Source organism: Prionailurus viverrinus, unplaced genomic scaffold (genome assembly GCF_022837055.1).
Source record: "Prionailurus viverrinus isolate Anna unplaced genomic scaffold, UM_Priviv_1.0 scaffold_42, whole genome shotgun sequence".
NCBI lineage: Eukaryota > Metazoa > Chordata > Mammalia > Carnivora > Felidae > Prionailurus > Prionailurus viverrinus.
In genome coordinates, this window is record NW_025927609.1 from 3,152,826 (window position 1) to 3,168,080 (window position 15,255).

At 58.1% G+C, this 15,255-nt stretch overlaps 1 protein-coding gene across 5 annotated transcripts in view; it reads left to right on the forward strand.

Moving 5' to 3' along the window:
- CBS (cystathionine beta-synthase) overlaps positions 1 to 15,255 on the forward strand; it is a 28,454-nt gene continuing 13,199 nt past the window's right edge. For 2 of the 5 annotated variants that reach the window (XR_007149699.1, XM_047847021.1), the window contains exons 1-8: positions 6,013 to 6,153; positions 7,619 to 7,757; positions 10,245 to 10,461; positions 12,699 to 12,805; positions 13,745 to 13,879; positions 14,229 to 14,308; positions 14,391 to 14,525; positions 15,059 to 15,128. Coding sequence is in view for 4 of the 5 variants with exons in the window: in XM_047847021.1 (XP_047702977.1) it covers positions 7,688 to 7,757; positions 10,245 to 10,461; positions 12,699 to 12,805; positions 13,745 to 13,879; positions 14,229 to 14,308; positions 14,391 to 14,525; positions 15,059 to 15,128 (814 nt within the window). In the remaining variant the exon portion in view is untranslated. Of the gene's footprint in view, positions 679 to 1,989; positions 2,228 to 6,002; positions 6,154 to 7,618; positions 7,758 to 10,244; positions 10,462 to 12,698; positions 12,806 to 13,744; positions 13,880 to 14,228; positions 14,309 to 14,390; positions 14,526 to 15,058; positions 15,129 to 15,255 lie in introns of those variants that run through there. The other 3 variants (XM_047847024.1, XM_047847022.1, XM_047847023.1) reach the window with 3 other exon arrangements.

The window sequence follows — 15,255 nt, forward strand, 5'->3', positions numbered from 1 at the left end:
ATCACCTGCCTCTTCCTGAGCTGCGAACCCTTCTGATGTCTTGTGGCCCTGCGGGACCCAGGAGCTTCCGCGGCAAACGCCCCCTCCGTGGACACCTATTCTCTCCCATTCTGGAAGTCTGAGGTCAAGGGTGTGGGCAGGGCTGGTTCCTCCGGAGCCTGTCTCCTGGGCGTGCAGACGCCGCCTTCTCCCTGTGTGAGCGAAGCCCTTTGTCTCTCCCACTTCTTAGAAGGACACCAGTCGGATTGTGCCATAGACTGAATGTTCGTGTCTCCCCCCCACCCCTGTCCCCCCAAAACCGTGTATGTTGAAGACCTGAGCCCCACCGCGAGGGTATTAGGAGGTGACGGGACGCGTGCCCTCGGAAGAAGAGACACAAAACAGTGTGTTCCCTACCCGCCCCCCACCATGTGCAGGAGGCAGGAAAAGAGCTCCTACCAGGCCTGGGCCTTATCTTGGGCCTCCGGCCTCCAGAACTATGAGACGCACATGCGTGTGGTTTGAGCCAGGGCCCCCTTCTTAAAGGAAACGATTTTTCTGACACTGGATCAAATGGGAAGAAAGGTTTCTTGTTTTTAATATTCAGTAATCTCTATGCCGAACATGGGGCTTGAACTCCCACTCGCCAGACCCCAAGATCAAGAGTCACTCTACCGACTGAGCCAGCCAGACGCCCTGGTAAGGAGGACTGTTCCTTCCAGACTCTTGCCGTGGGCATATTTCAGTAAGGAGAGAGTTGGGCCCGGTTGCAAATACAAGGACGGCTGGGGGCTGACAGCCAGGGAACAGGGGGTGTCCGTGCTGGGGCATCAGGGCTGGGGAGATGCTTGCTGGAGGCAGACCAAGGACTTGCACACAGAGGTCGGGGTGGGGGTGGCTGAGGCACCGGATCAAGTGCTGAGAGTGATTACCTGTGGGGAGGGGAGGTGTCTGTCTATAAACTGACTTAGCAGATTCCTGCTAAAACCTGCCTAGGCAGGCCCAAGCCAGGGGGCGGGGGGCTAGTGGAGAGGAGGCCCGGAGGAGCCTGACCAAAGGTTGGTCCCCCTAATGGCCTCATTTTTGCTTCGTCACCTTGTTAAAGACTACCTGCAAACACAGTTCCGTTCTTAGGTACGGGGGTTGGGACCCCAGCAGAAGAATTTGGGGAGGGTACTGTTCAGCCTGCAAAAGGAGCCCCTGGAGAAATGTCCCATCCCAGGGCTGGGGCGAAGACTCATCATGGGCCCGAAACGCCTCGTGGGACAGAAAATAGAGGCGGTGAAAGGCACAACGGGGAAACGACGAAAGGACACAGGGTCCAGCTTGATTCCTGATCTGGGGCCATTTCAGCATCAAAGCAATGATAGCGAAAGACGAATAGCCCGTGTGACAAGGCGAGGCTTCCCGAGTCCACCACCATTTCCCACCACAGTAGCCACCCAGTCGGTGGCTCAACCTGGGGCTGCCAGGCAGGTGCCAGGGGAGCGGCAGCCAGGGAGGGGCACAGGGTCTCTCTGGAGTGACACAAATGTGAAAACTGAATTGTGGGGGCGGCTGTACGGCTCTGAACGCCAAATATTAGTGCTTGGGTACTAAAAACGATTGGCTGTGCACTTTCCGTGGTAGAATGGACGCTTAAAAAAAAAAAAAAAAAAAAGGGTCCGTGAATCCAAACTGGAACAAATACATGAACAGGCACATGATATGCCGTAGTGGAATGCCACACGACAGATGCAGGAAGAGTCAGGGGTTAGAATTGCCCCTTGGCAACCATTTTCATAGAAACCGATTCAGGCAGACTATGCAGGGAAGCTTAAATCGGAGAGTGCGAGTTTGAGAAGTTTACCGGGTGTTTCCAAAGTATCTCCGTAGGGATTCTTACTAGTTGTGAAGGGGAAAAACCATTCGTTTAGAGTGGAGAATGCAAAGTGCACGTGGCCAGATGGGACACGCAGGCACCCACTCCGGCAGTCATGTCACTCACATCACTCGCTCTTGTCATTCCAGCGCCTTCCAGCAGGAGGCACCCCTCCCAACCCCCACTGGGGCCAATCCTGAGGAAACAACGTCTCACGAACCAGGGACATTCTATAAAACGTCTGGCCTGCACACTTCAAAGACACCCACGTCTCAGTCCAACAAATGGCTCTAGGGCACGGCCACTGGGTGCGGCGAGGTCCGGGATTTTGCTGTGACAGGCAAACTGAGTGAGGTCTGTTGATTAGGTCATGGATTTGTATCAATGGTAAGTTTTTTTTGGTTTTTGTTGTGTGGTTTTTGTTTGGTTGGTTGGTTGGTTTGGTTGTTTTTTAAAGACTTAATTTTTTTAGGGGTGCCTGGGTGGTTCAATCGTCGGTTGAGCATCCAACTTTGGCTCAGGTCATGATCTTGCGGTTCGTGAGTTCAGGCCCCACCTCAGGCTTACTGCTATCAGCACAGAGCCTGCTTCCTGCTTCCAATCCTCTGTCCCCCCCCCCCCCCGCCCCAGCCCCTCCCCTGCCTGCACTCTCTCTCTCTCAAAAATAAACATTTAAAAAAAACACTCAACATTCTAAAAAGACAATTTTTTTAAAGCAGTTTTAGCTTAACGTCTTGATTTTGGCAGTTGTACTATGGTTATGGAAAACAGTTCTTTGTTTTTCAGAAATAGACACAAGTCGCCAGGGGTAACGGGAAACTGTCTGCAGCTTAATCTTAACCATTCAGAAAAACCAGACAGTTAGATGATAGATAAGTGGCACAGACTTAGATTCATATTAGAGAGAGACAGGGACAGAGACAGAAGTATGAAGAAAATACAATAAAATTTTAATATTTGGGGGCACCCGACTGGCTCAGTCGGTAGAGCGGGCAACTCTTTTTTTTTTTTTTTTTTAAGTTTATTTGTTGGCGGGGGAGGGGCAGAGAGAGAGGAAGAGAGAGAATCCCAAGCAGACTCCCTGCCATCAGCGCAGAGCCTGATGTAGGGCTCCACCTCACGAACCATGAGATCATGACCTGAGCCAAAATCAAGCCAGACTCTTAACCAACTCTTAATCTTGGGGTCGTGAGTTCAAGCCCCATGTTGGGTGTAGAGATTATTTAAAAACAAATTTTTTTTTTAAAAGTTAAAATTTTGAAATCTGAATGAAGGACATCTGGGAATATTCTTATTTTTTTTTTTTTTAAAGTTTACTTATTTTTTGGGGGACAGAGAGAGACAGAGCATGAACGGGGGAGGGGCAGAGAGAGAGGGAGACACAGAATCGGAAACAGGCTCCAGGCTCTGAGCCGTCAGCCCAGAGCCTGACGCGGGGCTCGAACTCACGGACCGCGAGATTGTGACCTGGCCGAAGTCGGACGCTTAACTGACTGCGCCACCCAGGCGCCCCCATCTGGGAATATTCTTGCCACTTTTCTGACAGTCTAAAATTATGTCAAAATTAAAAAAAAATTTTTTTAATTAACTCTTTTTAATGTTTATTCTTTGAGAGAGAGAAAGAGAGAGAATGAGCAGGGAAGGGGCAGAGAGAGGGAGACACAGTATCCAAACCAGGCTCCAGGCTCCAATCTGTCAGCACAGAGCGCGTCGCGGGGCTCGAACCCACGAAATGCAAGATCATGACCTGAGCTGAAGTCGGATGCTCAACCGACTGAGCCACCCAGGTGCCCACCCCCCCAAATTTTTAGTACTTGGACCTCATAGCAAATGACCACAAACTCAGATGGCTTAAAACAACACAAATTTCTTGTCTCTCACTCCTGGAGGCTAGAAGTCTGAAATCAAGGTGCCCGAAAGCCCACGCTCTCTCTGCAGGCTCTGGGGGAGGGTCCTTCCTGCGGCCTTCAGCTCCTGGGGGCTGCACGGTCCCTCATCTTGTGCCAGAATGACTTTAATCTCTGCCTCTGTCTTCACAGAGCCTTCTGTCTGTGAATGTGCCCAAATTTCTCTCTTCTTACAAGGACACGGGTCATATTGGATTTAGCACGGCCCCTTCTCCTTATCCAGTACGACCTCTTAAGTTGGTTATATACTCAGAGAGCCTATTTCCAAATAAGATCATAGTTACAGATTGCAGGCGTTAGTAAAAGTTGAATGTTTGGGAATCTGGGCGAGTATCTGGGAATTCTTCTATTCTTGGCACTTTTATGACAGTCAGAAATTATGCCAAGATAAAATAATTCAGAGCATGATCAAAACTCCCTAGTTTGAAACCTTCCGAGGGCCCTGCAGCACGAGGCAGTAAGTTCCAGCAGAAAGTTCCGTCCTGGCCGGCCTGCAAGCCCTGGGACTCCGCCTCCCCTTCCACCCTCTGGCCACTCCTGTCCCTCGCTCTGGCCACTGCCCTTTCCTCCAGTTTTTCTCACCCCTGACTTGTTCCTGCCCCAGGCATTTGCAGTGGTTGTTTTCAGCCCAGAACATTCCTCCTTGAGAATAAGATGTGGCTCCTCGGGTCAAATGTCACCTGTCCAGAGAGACTCCACCCCCTGACCTAATGCTAGCTCCTGTTCCCGTCTTTATCCGTCTTCACTTTTGTTCTCACTAGTGGAAATCCTATTACAAAATGATGTCTCGTTGAGCCCCCTCCCCTAGAATAGAAACCCTCCAGGGACAGAGGCCCTATTGGAGTTTCCGGTTTTTTCCAGAGCCTGGCACAAAGGCCCGCCTGTGGGGAGAAGCACAAGGGTTTGCCCCAGGGTCCTCTAGGCTCTTTAAAAGCCAGGAGCACGCAAGTTTGAAATACTGATGACTGTGGCCCTCCCGGTGGCCCCAGGGTGCCCTGCTGGCCAGCAGCCTCCAGCTCCTGGATTTGGGGAGTGGGGGGAGTGGTCTGTGCAACACCTGTGTCTCTAAGCGGCTTTTGTGACTTCTGGCCGAGTGTCAGGTCTCAGGCGAGCTGTGGTTCTTTCCCAGTCTTGTGGGAGCCGTGGCCAGGCTCCGCGGAGGGGGTCTGGGAAGGTGAGCACTGTGTCTAGGGGGCACCTGCACAATGGGGGGCAGGAAGTAAATCCCGGGAAACCCCGCCGTGGGGAACCCAGAGCCAGGGTACTGGGTGCATGCTAGGTCCCCTGACCTGAGGCGGTGGGGACTGGGGGGGGGGGGGAAGGCTGGGAGGTGGGATATTTGTGGAGGGTCATCCTCACGGTCCTACAAGCCCTTCCCCGCTCCAGAGGGCACACTGTACAAGTCATCAACAAATATTCACTACACTCCCGCAGGGCTAGCAGTTAACCAAGTAAAACAGAATCGGGACATCAAGCACAGAGCTTCCGCACCCCTGGAGTCCGCGATCCTGGTGGGGGGACCTTGGGGGGCAGGGGGAGAGGAGGGCAGAGGGCCAGCGGATGCATCAAAGGGGAGTGGGAGCTGGTCCCGGGCCCGCGCGGTAGGGCAGTGGGGGCCAGGAGTTGGGGGACACGGGAACCCAGACCTGAGGCTGGGGAGTTGGATGGAGTTGGGTGGGGAGTGGGGGTGGGGGAGTTCGGGTGGGCGGGATCCGGGCGGGGCAGTGCGGGGTAGGGGGGGGGGAAGGGGGGGAGGGGGGAGGTCCTGACCTGAAGCCAGGCAGTGAGCGAGGAGTTGGTCGATGAGTGGAGGTGGGGGTGGGGAGGATGGGGGGCGGGCAGCACGGGAGGTGCGGGGTCCCCAGCCCGCGCACGCCGGGTGGGGGTGGGGGGTGGAGTTGGGTGGGATGGGGGAGGGGCAGCGCGGCAGGTCCGGGGTCCCCAGCCCGCGCGCGCCCGGGCAGCTAGCGCGGGGGTGGAGGGTGGAGGGTGGAGGGTGGAGGGTGGAGGGTGGGGGTGGGGGAGGGGCAGCGCGGGAGGTCCGGAGTCCCCAGCCCAAGCCAAGACAGCTAGCGCGGGGGTGGGGGGTGGAGGGTGGAGGGTGGAGTGGGGGAGGGGCAGCGCGGGAGGAGGGCGTCCCCAGGCCGCGCCGGGGCAGCGAGCACGGAGGTGGGGACGGGTGGGATGGGGGCGGGGACAAGCGCGGCGGCGGGCGGCACTCGGGATTGGCCGGGCGCCGGCCCCCCGCCCCCGCCTCTCGGCCAATCGCCTGCGCGCACTGTCGGCTGCCGGGTCCCGCAGGCCCCGCAGCTCCGGGGTTGCGGCTCCGAGTAGCAGCTGTCGGGGTCGCAGGTCGCGGCGCCCGGACGCGCGCAGCCCGCCGTTCTTTCCCGCGTCTCCGTCCAGGTGAGCGCCCGCCGGGCCGGGAACCGCCCCACCCCTGGGCGGCGGGGTCGGGCTGTGGTCGACCGCCTCCGGCGGGCCCCGGGTCGCCGCCACCCCTCCGCCGGAGTTGCATCATCTGCACCTGCGCGCGGCGGAGCAGGGCCGGCGTCTCGCGCCCCCCGCGCGTCCAGAAGGTTTTGAGGCCGGGGATTCAGCGCCCACGTGGCCCCGGGCCTCCCCCCGCAACCCCCGCGGCTGTGGAGCGGAGGGGGTGGGGGGGCGGGAGCCGGGGTGCGATCGTTGATTTTTCGATGTATTTTGGAGGGGAAACGGCTGTTTCGCAAATTGCTTTTTTCCGTCAACTATATGAGGTGGGAGTAAATATGTAGTTGCGCGGACGGCACGTGAGGTGGGTGCCCGCGGGGGGAGGGGCGCAGAGCACACGGGGGTCGTGCCCTGGGCACATACTCGGATGCCCGGCGACCCCCACTTCCCCGGACCCTAGGGGAAGCGGATGGTTGAGCTGAGGGGTGGGGCGGGGGGGGGGGGTGGAGGGGCGGGAACGCAAAAGTTTTAGCTTCGCCAGGATTACTTAGGGGTGTTTGTCCCGAACTGCGCCTCCCGGCCGGCCTCCAAATCTACTGTAGAATCTCGATATGCCACCTGAAAACTCACACCCTAAAACAGGAGTTTACTACCATTCGCACCCTTGACCCTGACCATCCCCGCTCCCCACACCGGGGCCAACTGGGGCGTGTGTCTGCAGGGTGCACGATGCCCTTGAGGGCGTCGTGACCCCAGGAGGGTCTTGCGCTTTAAGATGGGGGTTCAGGTGGAGCGGGAACCGGCAGGGCGGCGCCAGGTGAGCCCGTCTGCCCGGGACGCACGTGCTTGGCCCGCGGGGCGCGAGCTGAGTCTCGCGAGTGGGAACCCGCGGGTCCGGACCGGGTGCCAAGCGAGCGCCTGGCCCAGTGCTTTGGGGGTCCGCGGAGACTCGGTCGGCTTTGATCTTTGTACCCAGCGGCTCCTTACCTCGCCGGAGGCTATGCCAGGCTAGGCAAGTCGCAGAGAAGGAGGCGCGGGGTTGCCCGCGTCCTTAGAGGCCGCTTCCGCGAACGGTCAGCGATTCTGGCCGGTCCTGCGGCGGAGGAGGGTCTGTGACCCGGGCAGGGGGGGCGGTTCTTGCGCGGTGGAAGAATTACCGCCTGAGCGAGAAAAGGTGCTGGTCTCCTTAGGGCGGGGGGAGGGGGTGTTCCTAAAGTTAGAGAAGGGGTGGGGGGCATCCTGGAGTGGCCTCAGGGAAGACCTGAAGCTTCCAAAAGAAGCCGGTGATCCCAAGGCTTGAAAGAACCACCGCTCTAAGGCCGTTGGGCAGGACAGCTGGGAGGCTGGCTTCTCTGGAAAGGGGCCAGCCCCACCGGCCTGGTGAATTTCCAAAGGATGTGACTTGCAGAGTGTCCCCAGGTTTCTAACTCCCTGTTCGCAGGCTGCGGCCTGGGCGAATGTGGCCGGCCGCTGGGCACTGGGCTGCATCGGGCCACCTGCACTGGGGGAAATGGACCCAGCTGGGGCTGCCTCTGCCTTTGCTGATAACCAGCCTGGTTCTGCGTGCCCTGGAGGAGAAGGTCAGCAAGGGAACGCCCCGAAACTCTGGATTGACACCTCCGTGTGGGGAGCCCTTTACACCTCCGGCCCAGTCTGCTCGGCCACTCACCTTTTCACAGCAAAACTGCCTCACGAAGGTCTTGGGGAGCACAGATATCTGTGGGCTCAATCCCACGACCCTGGGATTATGACCTAGACCGAAATCAGTCAGACGCTCAACTGACTGAGCCACCCAGGTGCCCCAGAGCACCCCCCCCCTTTTTTTTTAAGAACTGTTTTAGTTTTAGGAAAAATTGGGAAGACGAGTTCCACATGCCTGCTTCCTAACACTTTCCCTGAGTAGCCGAGCCTGTTGCATTAGTAGGTCTTGGTTACCGTTAGTGAACGCAGCTGTTAACTGAAGTCCCTGCTGAACTCAGGTTCCCTCAGTTTCCCCTAACCCCCTTGAGCTCTTCCGGGATTCCTTGGAGGATATGCCTCGCTTGTGCTGTTGTACTGTCTCTTGTGGGCACTTGTCGGTCGTCAGTCTGTGGAGGGGTGGCCGTGTTGGAGCCGGGCTCTGTCGTCCCGGTCGCTGTGGAGACGGGAGAAGGGGGCAGAAGACAGGCTGAGTTCAGCCCCAGTCTTTCCGAAGATGAGGGTGGTCCCTGTTGGTTGTCACCCCAAAGGGGCGAGGCGGGTGTACAGCCCAGTGAGGCCTCACCTCTGATTGAGCCGGTCCCCGTCCGTCCATCTGTCCTTCCTTCCGTCAACTTGTCTTAATCTGTCTTAAGGTTATGTGTGATTTTTATTTATTTTTTTAAACTTTTTAATTTTTAAGTTCATTTATTTATTTTGAGAGTGAGAGTGAGCACAAGCAGGGGAGGGGCAGAGAGAGAGAGAGAGAGAGAGAGAGAGAGAGAGAGAATCCCAAGCAGGCTCCACATTGTCAGCACAGAGCCCGAGGCTCGAACTCACAAACTGCGTGATCATGACCTGAGCCCAAGTCGGATACGTAACCCACTGAGCCACCGAGGTGCTTAAATTCATGATATAGTTTTTGTGACATCCTCTTTATGGTTCTGCACACTCACAAGGGCACAGTTCCGTAGCATTAAGTACATTCACAGGTTGTGCAGCCATCACCAGGATCTGTATGCAAAACGTTCATCAGGTCAAACCAAAACTCCTCCCCATTCACCAGCGACGCCTCATAACCTCTGTCCTACCTGATGAGTTTCCTCTGTGAATCTGCGGATCGTAGGCTCCTCTTTCCCGCAGGTGCAGCCCTACGGGGGTTTTCCCTTCGTGTGGTTTGTTCACAAAGCGCAATGTGTCCGAGGCCCCCTCACCTCTCAGCATGTATCAAAACATCATTCCTTTTTTTTTAGGGTAAATACATCATTATCTCCATTTCTGATACCCGTCATATAAACGTAGTTTTTTCAAAACAACTCTGAGGTAACAAAAGCCATATATATAGTCGACCCTCGAGCAGTGTGGGGGCTAGGGGTGCCGACCCCACGCAGTCAAAAATCCATGTCACTTTTGACTCCCCCCAAATTTAATAGCTCACTATTGCCCGGAAGCCTTACTGATAACGTAAATAAATGGTCAGTTAACACTTGTTTTGTATATAGCATGTATTTATGCTGTACTTTCACAATAAGCTGGAGAAAAGTGTGTTAGGAAAATCGTAAGGGAGAGAAAATCCATTTACGATACTGTGTTGTATTTGTCAGAAAAATTTTTGTATAAAAAAATTTTTAACGTTTATTTATTATTGAGGAATAGAGACAGAGCATGAGCAGGGGAGGGGCAGAGAGAGAGGGAGACAGAATCGGAAGCAGGCTCCAGGCTCCGAGCTGTCAGCCCAGAGCCCGACGCGGGGCTCAGACTCACAGACCGTGACATCGTGACCTGAGCCCAAGTCGGACGCTTAACCGACTGAGCCACCCAGGGGCCCCGTTTTTGTTTTTGTTTTTCATGGAGTTGTCCTTACGTGTGATACTCACAACAGAAGCCCTTTTTACAACTTGCTGTTTTCATTTCACGTCTACGTTGTGCAAAGATTCCCCACTGTCAGATAAATTTGAAAACTTCATTACTGTTTTACGGCCAAGTAATATTCCGTCGTATGGCTGTGCCGCGTTTTGTGTGTCCCGCATCTGTGACAGGTGTCTGGTGTGTTTCCACGTTCTGCCTCTCGTGAGTCGTGTGGCTGTGAACGTGGTGCACAGATGTCTCCAGCTCTTTGGATGTGTGCCTAGGAGCGCCATGCTGGCTCCCGTGGTGGTTCTGTTTAACCTTTTGAGGAGCCGCCACACCGTGGCCACAGCAGCTGGGCCCGACATTTTTGTGCTTGTCCTTGTGCTGTTTGAATGTGTGGACGCCCCGCCCCCTGCCCTGCCCTGCCCCTGCAGAGGGACCCTGTGAGCGGGATTGCCCAGGTCCCCGGCAGCAAAGCAGACTCCTCGGCAGGTGTTTAGAGATGGCCTGAACCAAGTCTCTCCCCCTCCCTTTGCCAGATCCCAGCATGCCTTCCGAGACACCCCAAGCAGAAACGGGGTCCGCAGGGTGCCCCCACCTCTCAGGGGCACACCTAGGGAAAGGGAGCCTGGAGAAGGGACCTCCGGGGGACAAGGAAGCCAAGGAGCGCCTGTGGATCCGTCCCGATGCCCCAAGCAGGTGTTCCTGGCAGCTGGGCAGGCCGGTCACTGACTCCCCTCATCATCACACTGTCTTGTGAGTGCCGGTTTATGATTTATGATTATTATTATCATTATTATCATTATTATTATCATTATTATTATTATTATTTTAGGAGAGAGAGCATGTGCACAAGCTGGGGAGAGGGAGAAAGGGGCAGAGAGAGAGAGGGACGGAGAGAATCCCAAGCAGGCTTCTTGCTGTCAGCCTGGAGTCCGATGCGGGGCTCGATCCCACAAACCGCGAGATCATGACCTGAGCCGCAATCAAGAGTCGGACGCTTAACCGGCTGAGCCACCCAGACACCCCTGATTATGGGATTTAAAATCAGAACTCAGGGGTGGTAGGGAGGTGCAGGCCTCACTAGGGCTGGCAGAAATGAAAAACTTACAACTCCAGAATCCCCAAGCATTAAATGTGTCTGAGCACCGAGAGCTCAGGAGGCGATGAGCCCTCGCTGCCAGAACCCAGCCGAGCAGTGGGCGAAAAAAGGCCTGTGTGACCCTGAGCCCGTCACGCAGAAGGCCTGGGGCTTTTACCCGCCCCCCCCCGCCAAGCTCTCCCTTCGCCCTGCCTGCTGTGAGCTGCCCCTGGCCTGGCCGGGGGTGTCCCTTCCACTCCTTGGGAGGCTGCTGTTGGAGGCTGGATTCCAGCTTGTTCCAGGGGAGGCCTGTTTGGGCCCCCAGGGTGGACTGCAGCCTCCGGCCCCCCTGGGGAGCTGGGCGCGCTGGGCCTGAGGCCAGGAATCTGGTCTTGCCGGGTTCCTGGAGCAGAGGGCTCACTCAAGTTTGGGAACCACGGAATGTAAATTAGAAATCCGAGGGCGCAGGAAGCTAAACCCAGGTCTGTGCTGCACACCCCCGGGCGGGTGTTTGGTGAGCACATACTTGGCACGGACAGGAAGAAGGTATGCAGTTGGCATCGGGCCCTGAGGGTGAGGAGGGAACTGCCTGTGTCGTGACTGACACACCATCGGGCTGTCCGCACCCGACTGTCACCTGTCACCAGGTGGGAGAACGGGGAGAGGAAGCCAGTCTCTAGAATGCGAAGGGAGATAGCCGGTCGGTGATGAGGAATCCCACACTGAGCCTGGACGTCCACCTGGGAGTTCATGGTGACCTTGACCCCAGGGGCACCGGTGACTCCCCAAGGTCTTTGTTTTGTTTCGAGTAGGGTGCTTCAGTCACCTGTGCCTGATATTTTCTGAGTGATGCCCGGTGGCCGGTGCACCCCTTGTGGCCGCTGTCCATCCCTGGTGGACAGCCAGGTAGCCTGAGGGGGCTCAGCTCTGGAGGAGCTTTTTTCATCAGGGAAAAGCTTTTTTCCTTTTCTCATCAAGGAAAAGAAAAGGACAAGGAATCCCAGGGGTCGGGTGCCGAGAGATGGAAGGAAGTGAAGGTCCGCAGAAAAGATTTTCTGAACGGATGCACCAGGCAGGAGCTGTTGTTGAAGTCGCGTTGTCTACTCCAGCTTCCATACTTGGAAGTAATTTTTTTTTTTTCAACGTTTATTTATTTTTTGGGACAGAGAGAGACAGAGCATGAATGGGGGAGGGGCAGAGAGAGAGGGAGACACAGAATCGGAAACAGGCTCCAGGCTCCGAGCCATCGGCCCAGAGCCCGACGCGGGGCTCGAACTCACGGACCGCGAGATCGTGACCCGGCTGAAGTCGGACGCTCAACCGACTGCGCCACCCAGGCGCCCCAGAAGTAATTTTTTTTAACATTCACTCGTTTTTGAGAGAGAGAGCAAGGAGGGTAGGGCAGAGAGCGAGGGAGACACAGAATCCCAAGCAGGCTCCAGGCTCCGAGCTGTCAGCACAGAGCCCGACGTGGGGCTCGAACCCACGAACCGTGAGATCATGACCTGAGCCCAAGTCGGACGCTTAACTGACTGAGCCACCCAGGCACCCCTGTACTTGGAAATAATTTAACATAAAAAGTTGCAAAATAATACAGAGGGGTCTCACGTCCCTTCCCCAAGCTGCCCTCTGACCCCGGCCCCTGTTGCCCAGGAAACGACCTTGATGCGGCTCACCGTTAGCTACACCACAGACGGGGTTTCTGCCATCGGCTCACCCACCGGTGTCCTCACGTGTCATGTGTGCACACGTGAGCAGGAATGTGCCTGTGGCCTTTTACCCTGCGAGTAGGTTTGTGTAATTAACCACTCGGATCCCTCACCCAAGCCAGTTCTTGGATTTGTTTCTTGGTTTATGTAAAACAGCGTGCTGGTCTGCCAAGTCTGAGTGTTTGTGGACCTCCCTGTTTCAGGACCAAATCCCCCCAAATCTTGCCAGACATCCTGAAGAAAATCGGGGACACCCCCATGGTGAGAATCAATAAGATCGGAAAGAAATTTGGCCTCAAGTGCGAGCTCTGTGAGTACCTGGCCGCCTCCCTCTGTCCCGCGCCTGCCCCAGCAGCAGCTCGGTGGGCCTAGGGTTGTGGGCATAGACCCCTGGGGCCCTCTGGGGGGCAAGAGGGGCCAGGGAGTGAGCTGGCTAATGAATGTCCGGGACCCCATCGGGTAATAGCAGAAAGAAAGCACGGTAGGGGGACGTGCCGGGGTGGCGGGGCACAGCCGGCCGCTCTGGTCGGGGCCCGAATGAGGAGACAGAGTGTGGAGACCCGGGGAGCGTGTTCTGGGCCAACGTGGAAGGCAGGACCCAACCAGGAAGGAGCTTGACCTTCCCCAGACCTGAGGAGGAGGAGACGTCACAACGGGGTCCGTCTTTGTGATGCAGGGTCTCGGGCGTGGGCTGGGCAGGAAGCGGTTGTCTCTGTGTTCAGCTGGTTCTGTGGGGATAGACCGTCCGTTATGAGGCGGTGGGAATCGGGGGAGCCACGTCCGGCCTTGTCCTCGGTGAGCAGGGGGGCCACCCGCACGCAGAGCCCCGTGTCGCTGGGCGAGGGCCTCTCCCGGTGAGCAGGCTGATGGGAGGCAGGCGTGGAGCGCTGGGCAGGCCCCAGTTGGACGGGGCGAGCCGCCCTGCCTCACACCGGCCCCCTGCTGTGTGTCCGGCTCTTGGGCCCGTGCTGCCCCAAGGGGGGCTTTTCCTGGCCCACCCACCCAGCAGGGGGCTCCTCACTTCTCTCCGTCGCTCGGAGTTGCCACTCGGGCTGGACAGCGGGTGGCTGGACAGGGGGCAGTTTCCCGGTGGGCGAGCACGCTGCTCCGGGCGCAGGTGGGGGCGAGAACGGAGGGGGGTGGTTTACGGTCCCCACGTGCTGGGCGTGTCGCATAATAGGAGGTCGTGGGGATCAGCCAGGGGGCGGGGGGGAGCCTCCTCCTGTCCTGATTCGTCCTTGGCTCCCAGTGGCCAAGTGTGAGTTCTTCAACGCGGGCGGGAGCGTGAAGGACCGTATCAGCCTGCGCATGATTGAGGACGCCGAGCGGGCCGGGACCCTGAAGCCCGGGGACACCATCATTGAGCCTACGTCCGGGAACACAGGTGGGTCCCGGGACGGGCCGGGAGGGTCCCCTGGCCTGTCCGGCCGGCCTCCTCCCCCGACTCGCTTGGGCAGCACGTAATGCGTGCATTTGGAGGGCGGTCCCCAGGGGAAGCCGGAGGCGCCGGGTTCCACGTTTTCCCGCCTGCGTTGCTTCTCAGGGGGCACATCCCCTTTGCGTTTCTACCTCGGGCGTTCTCTGCCCCGACTCCCTCATTCGAGACAGAAGGGGGTGACCTCAGGCCTTTTTGGTATCTGAGTGCCCTCTCCCTGGGCCTTCCTGGCCGTGGGCACCCAGAGCGGGGTCTGTGGGGCGCCATGGCCCCCTCTCACCCCGTGCACTGTCCCCAGGGATCGGGCTGGCCCTGGCTGCCGCCGTGAAGGGTTACCGCTGCGTCATCGTGATGCCAGAGAAGATGAGCACGGAGAAGGTGGGGGCAGGGGTTGTCCCGAGGGGCCCGGGCCCGTGCACCGGGCCCGGGGGTAGACGCGGGCCTCCGTGTTCCTCCATAGGTGGATGTGTTGCGGGCCCTGGGGGCCGAGATTGTGAGGACGCCCACCACGGCCAGATTTGACTCCCCGGAGTCCCACGTGGGGGTGGCCTGGAGGCTACGGAACGAGATCCCCAATTCTCACATCCTGGACCAGGTGAGGCCGGGGTCTGGGGGCGAGCGTGCGCTCGGGGGTGTGGACCCACATCGGGGGCGCCCTGGGGGGCGTCCGTCGGGGTCGGGGGCTGCAGAGGCGGCTGGCGCGCGGTCGCCGGCCTCTCCAGGCCTGCCCGGCGCTCCGGCAGGTGGCGGCCAGGTCCGCCGAGCCTTTGGCGCCCCCGCCTCCCGGGCCGCCTCTGAAGGGCTGCGCTCAGCGCCTGGGCCGGAACGGTTTTGGCGGTGCACCCGGAAGCTGTTGTACAGGTGTAAGACACACGAAAACCTTTTCACCGGGGCTCTCGGCCTCCCCCGTCTCCCCTCTGGGTGAGTTCAGAAACCGCACCTCCCGGAGGGCCCGAGTCAACGTCTTGTGCTGGTCGAGCTTCCTAAAACCGCCCGCGCCGCCGGCCACTGGCTTGATCTGCCGGGATCCGCTCCGGCTCGCCCTGAGCCGGCGGCCTGACGCCCCGGGGCTGTTGCCCGTTCGGCGTTCCTGACCCCACTCAGCCCCTCCGCCGTCTCTCCACACAGTACCGCAACGCCAGCAACCCCCTCGCTCACTACGACACCACCGCCGAGGAGATCCTGCAGCAGTGTGACGGTGAGTCCTTGCGTCCCGCCCCTCCGTCCGCCTTCGCTGCATCTGTCCCTGCTGGCCTGGGAGCGCACGGGTCACTTACCCCCTCCTCGGTAAACTCCTGTCCGTCCTTCAAAACCCAGCCCAAGCG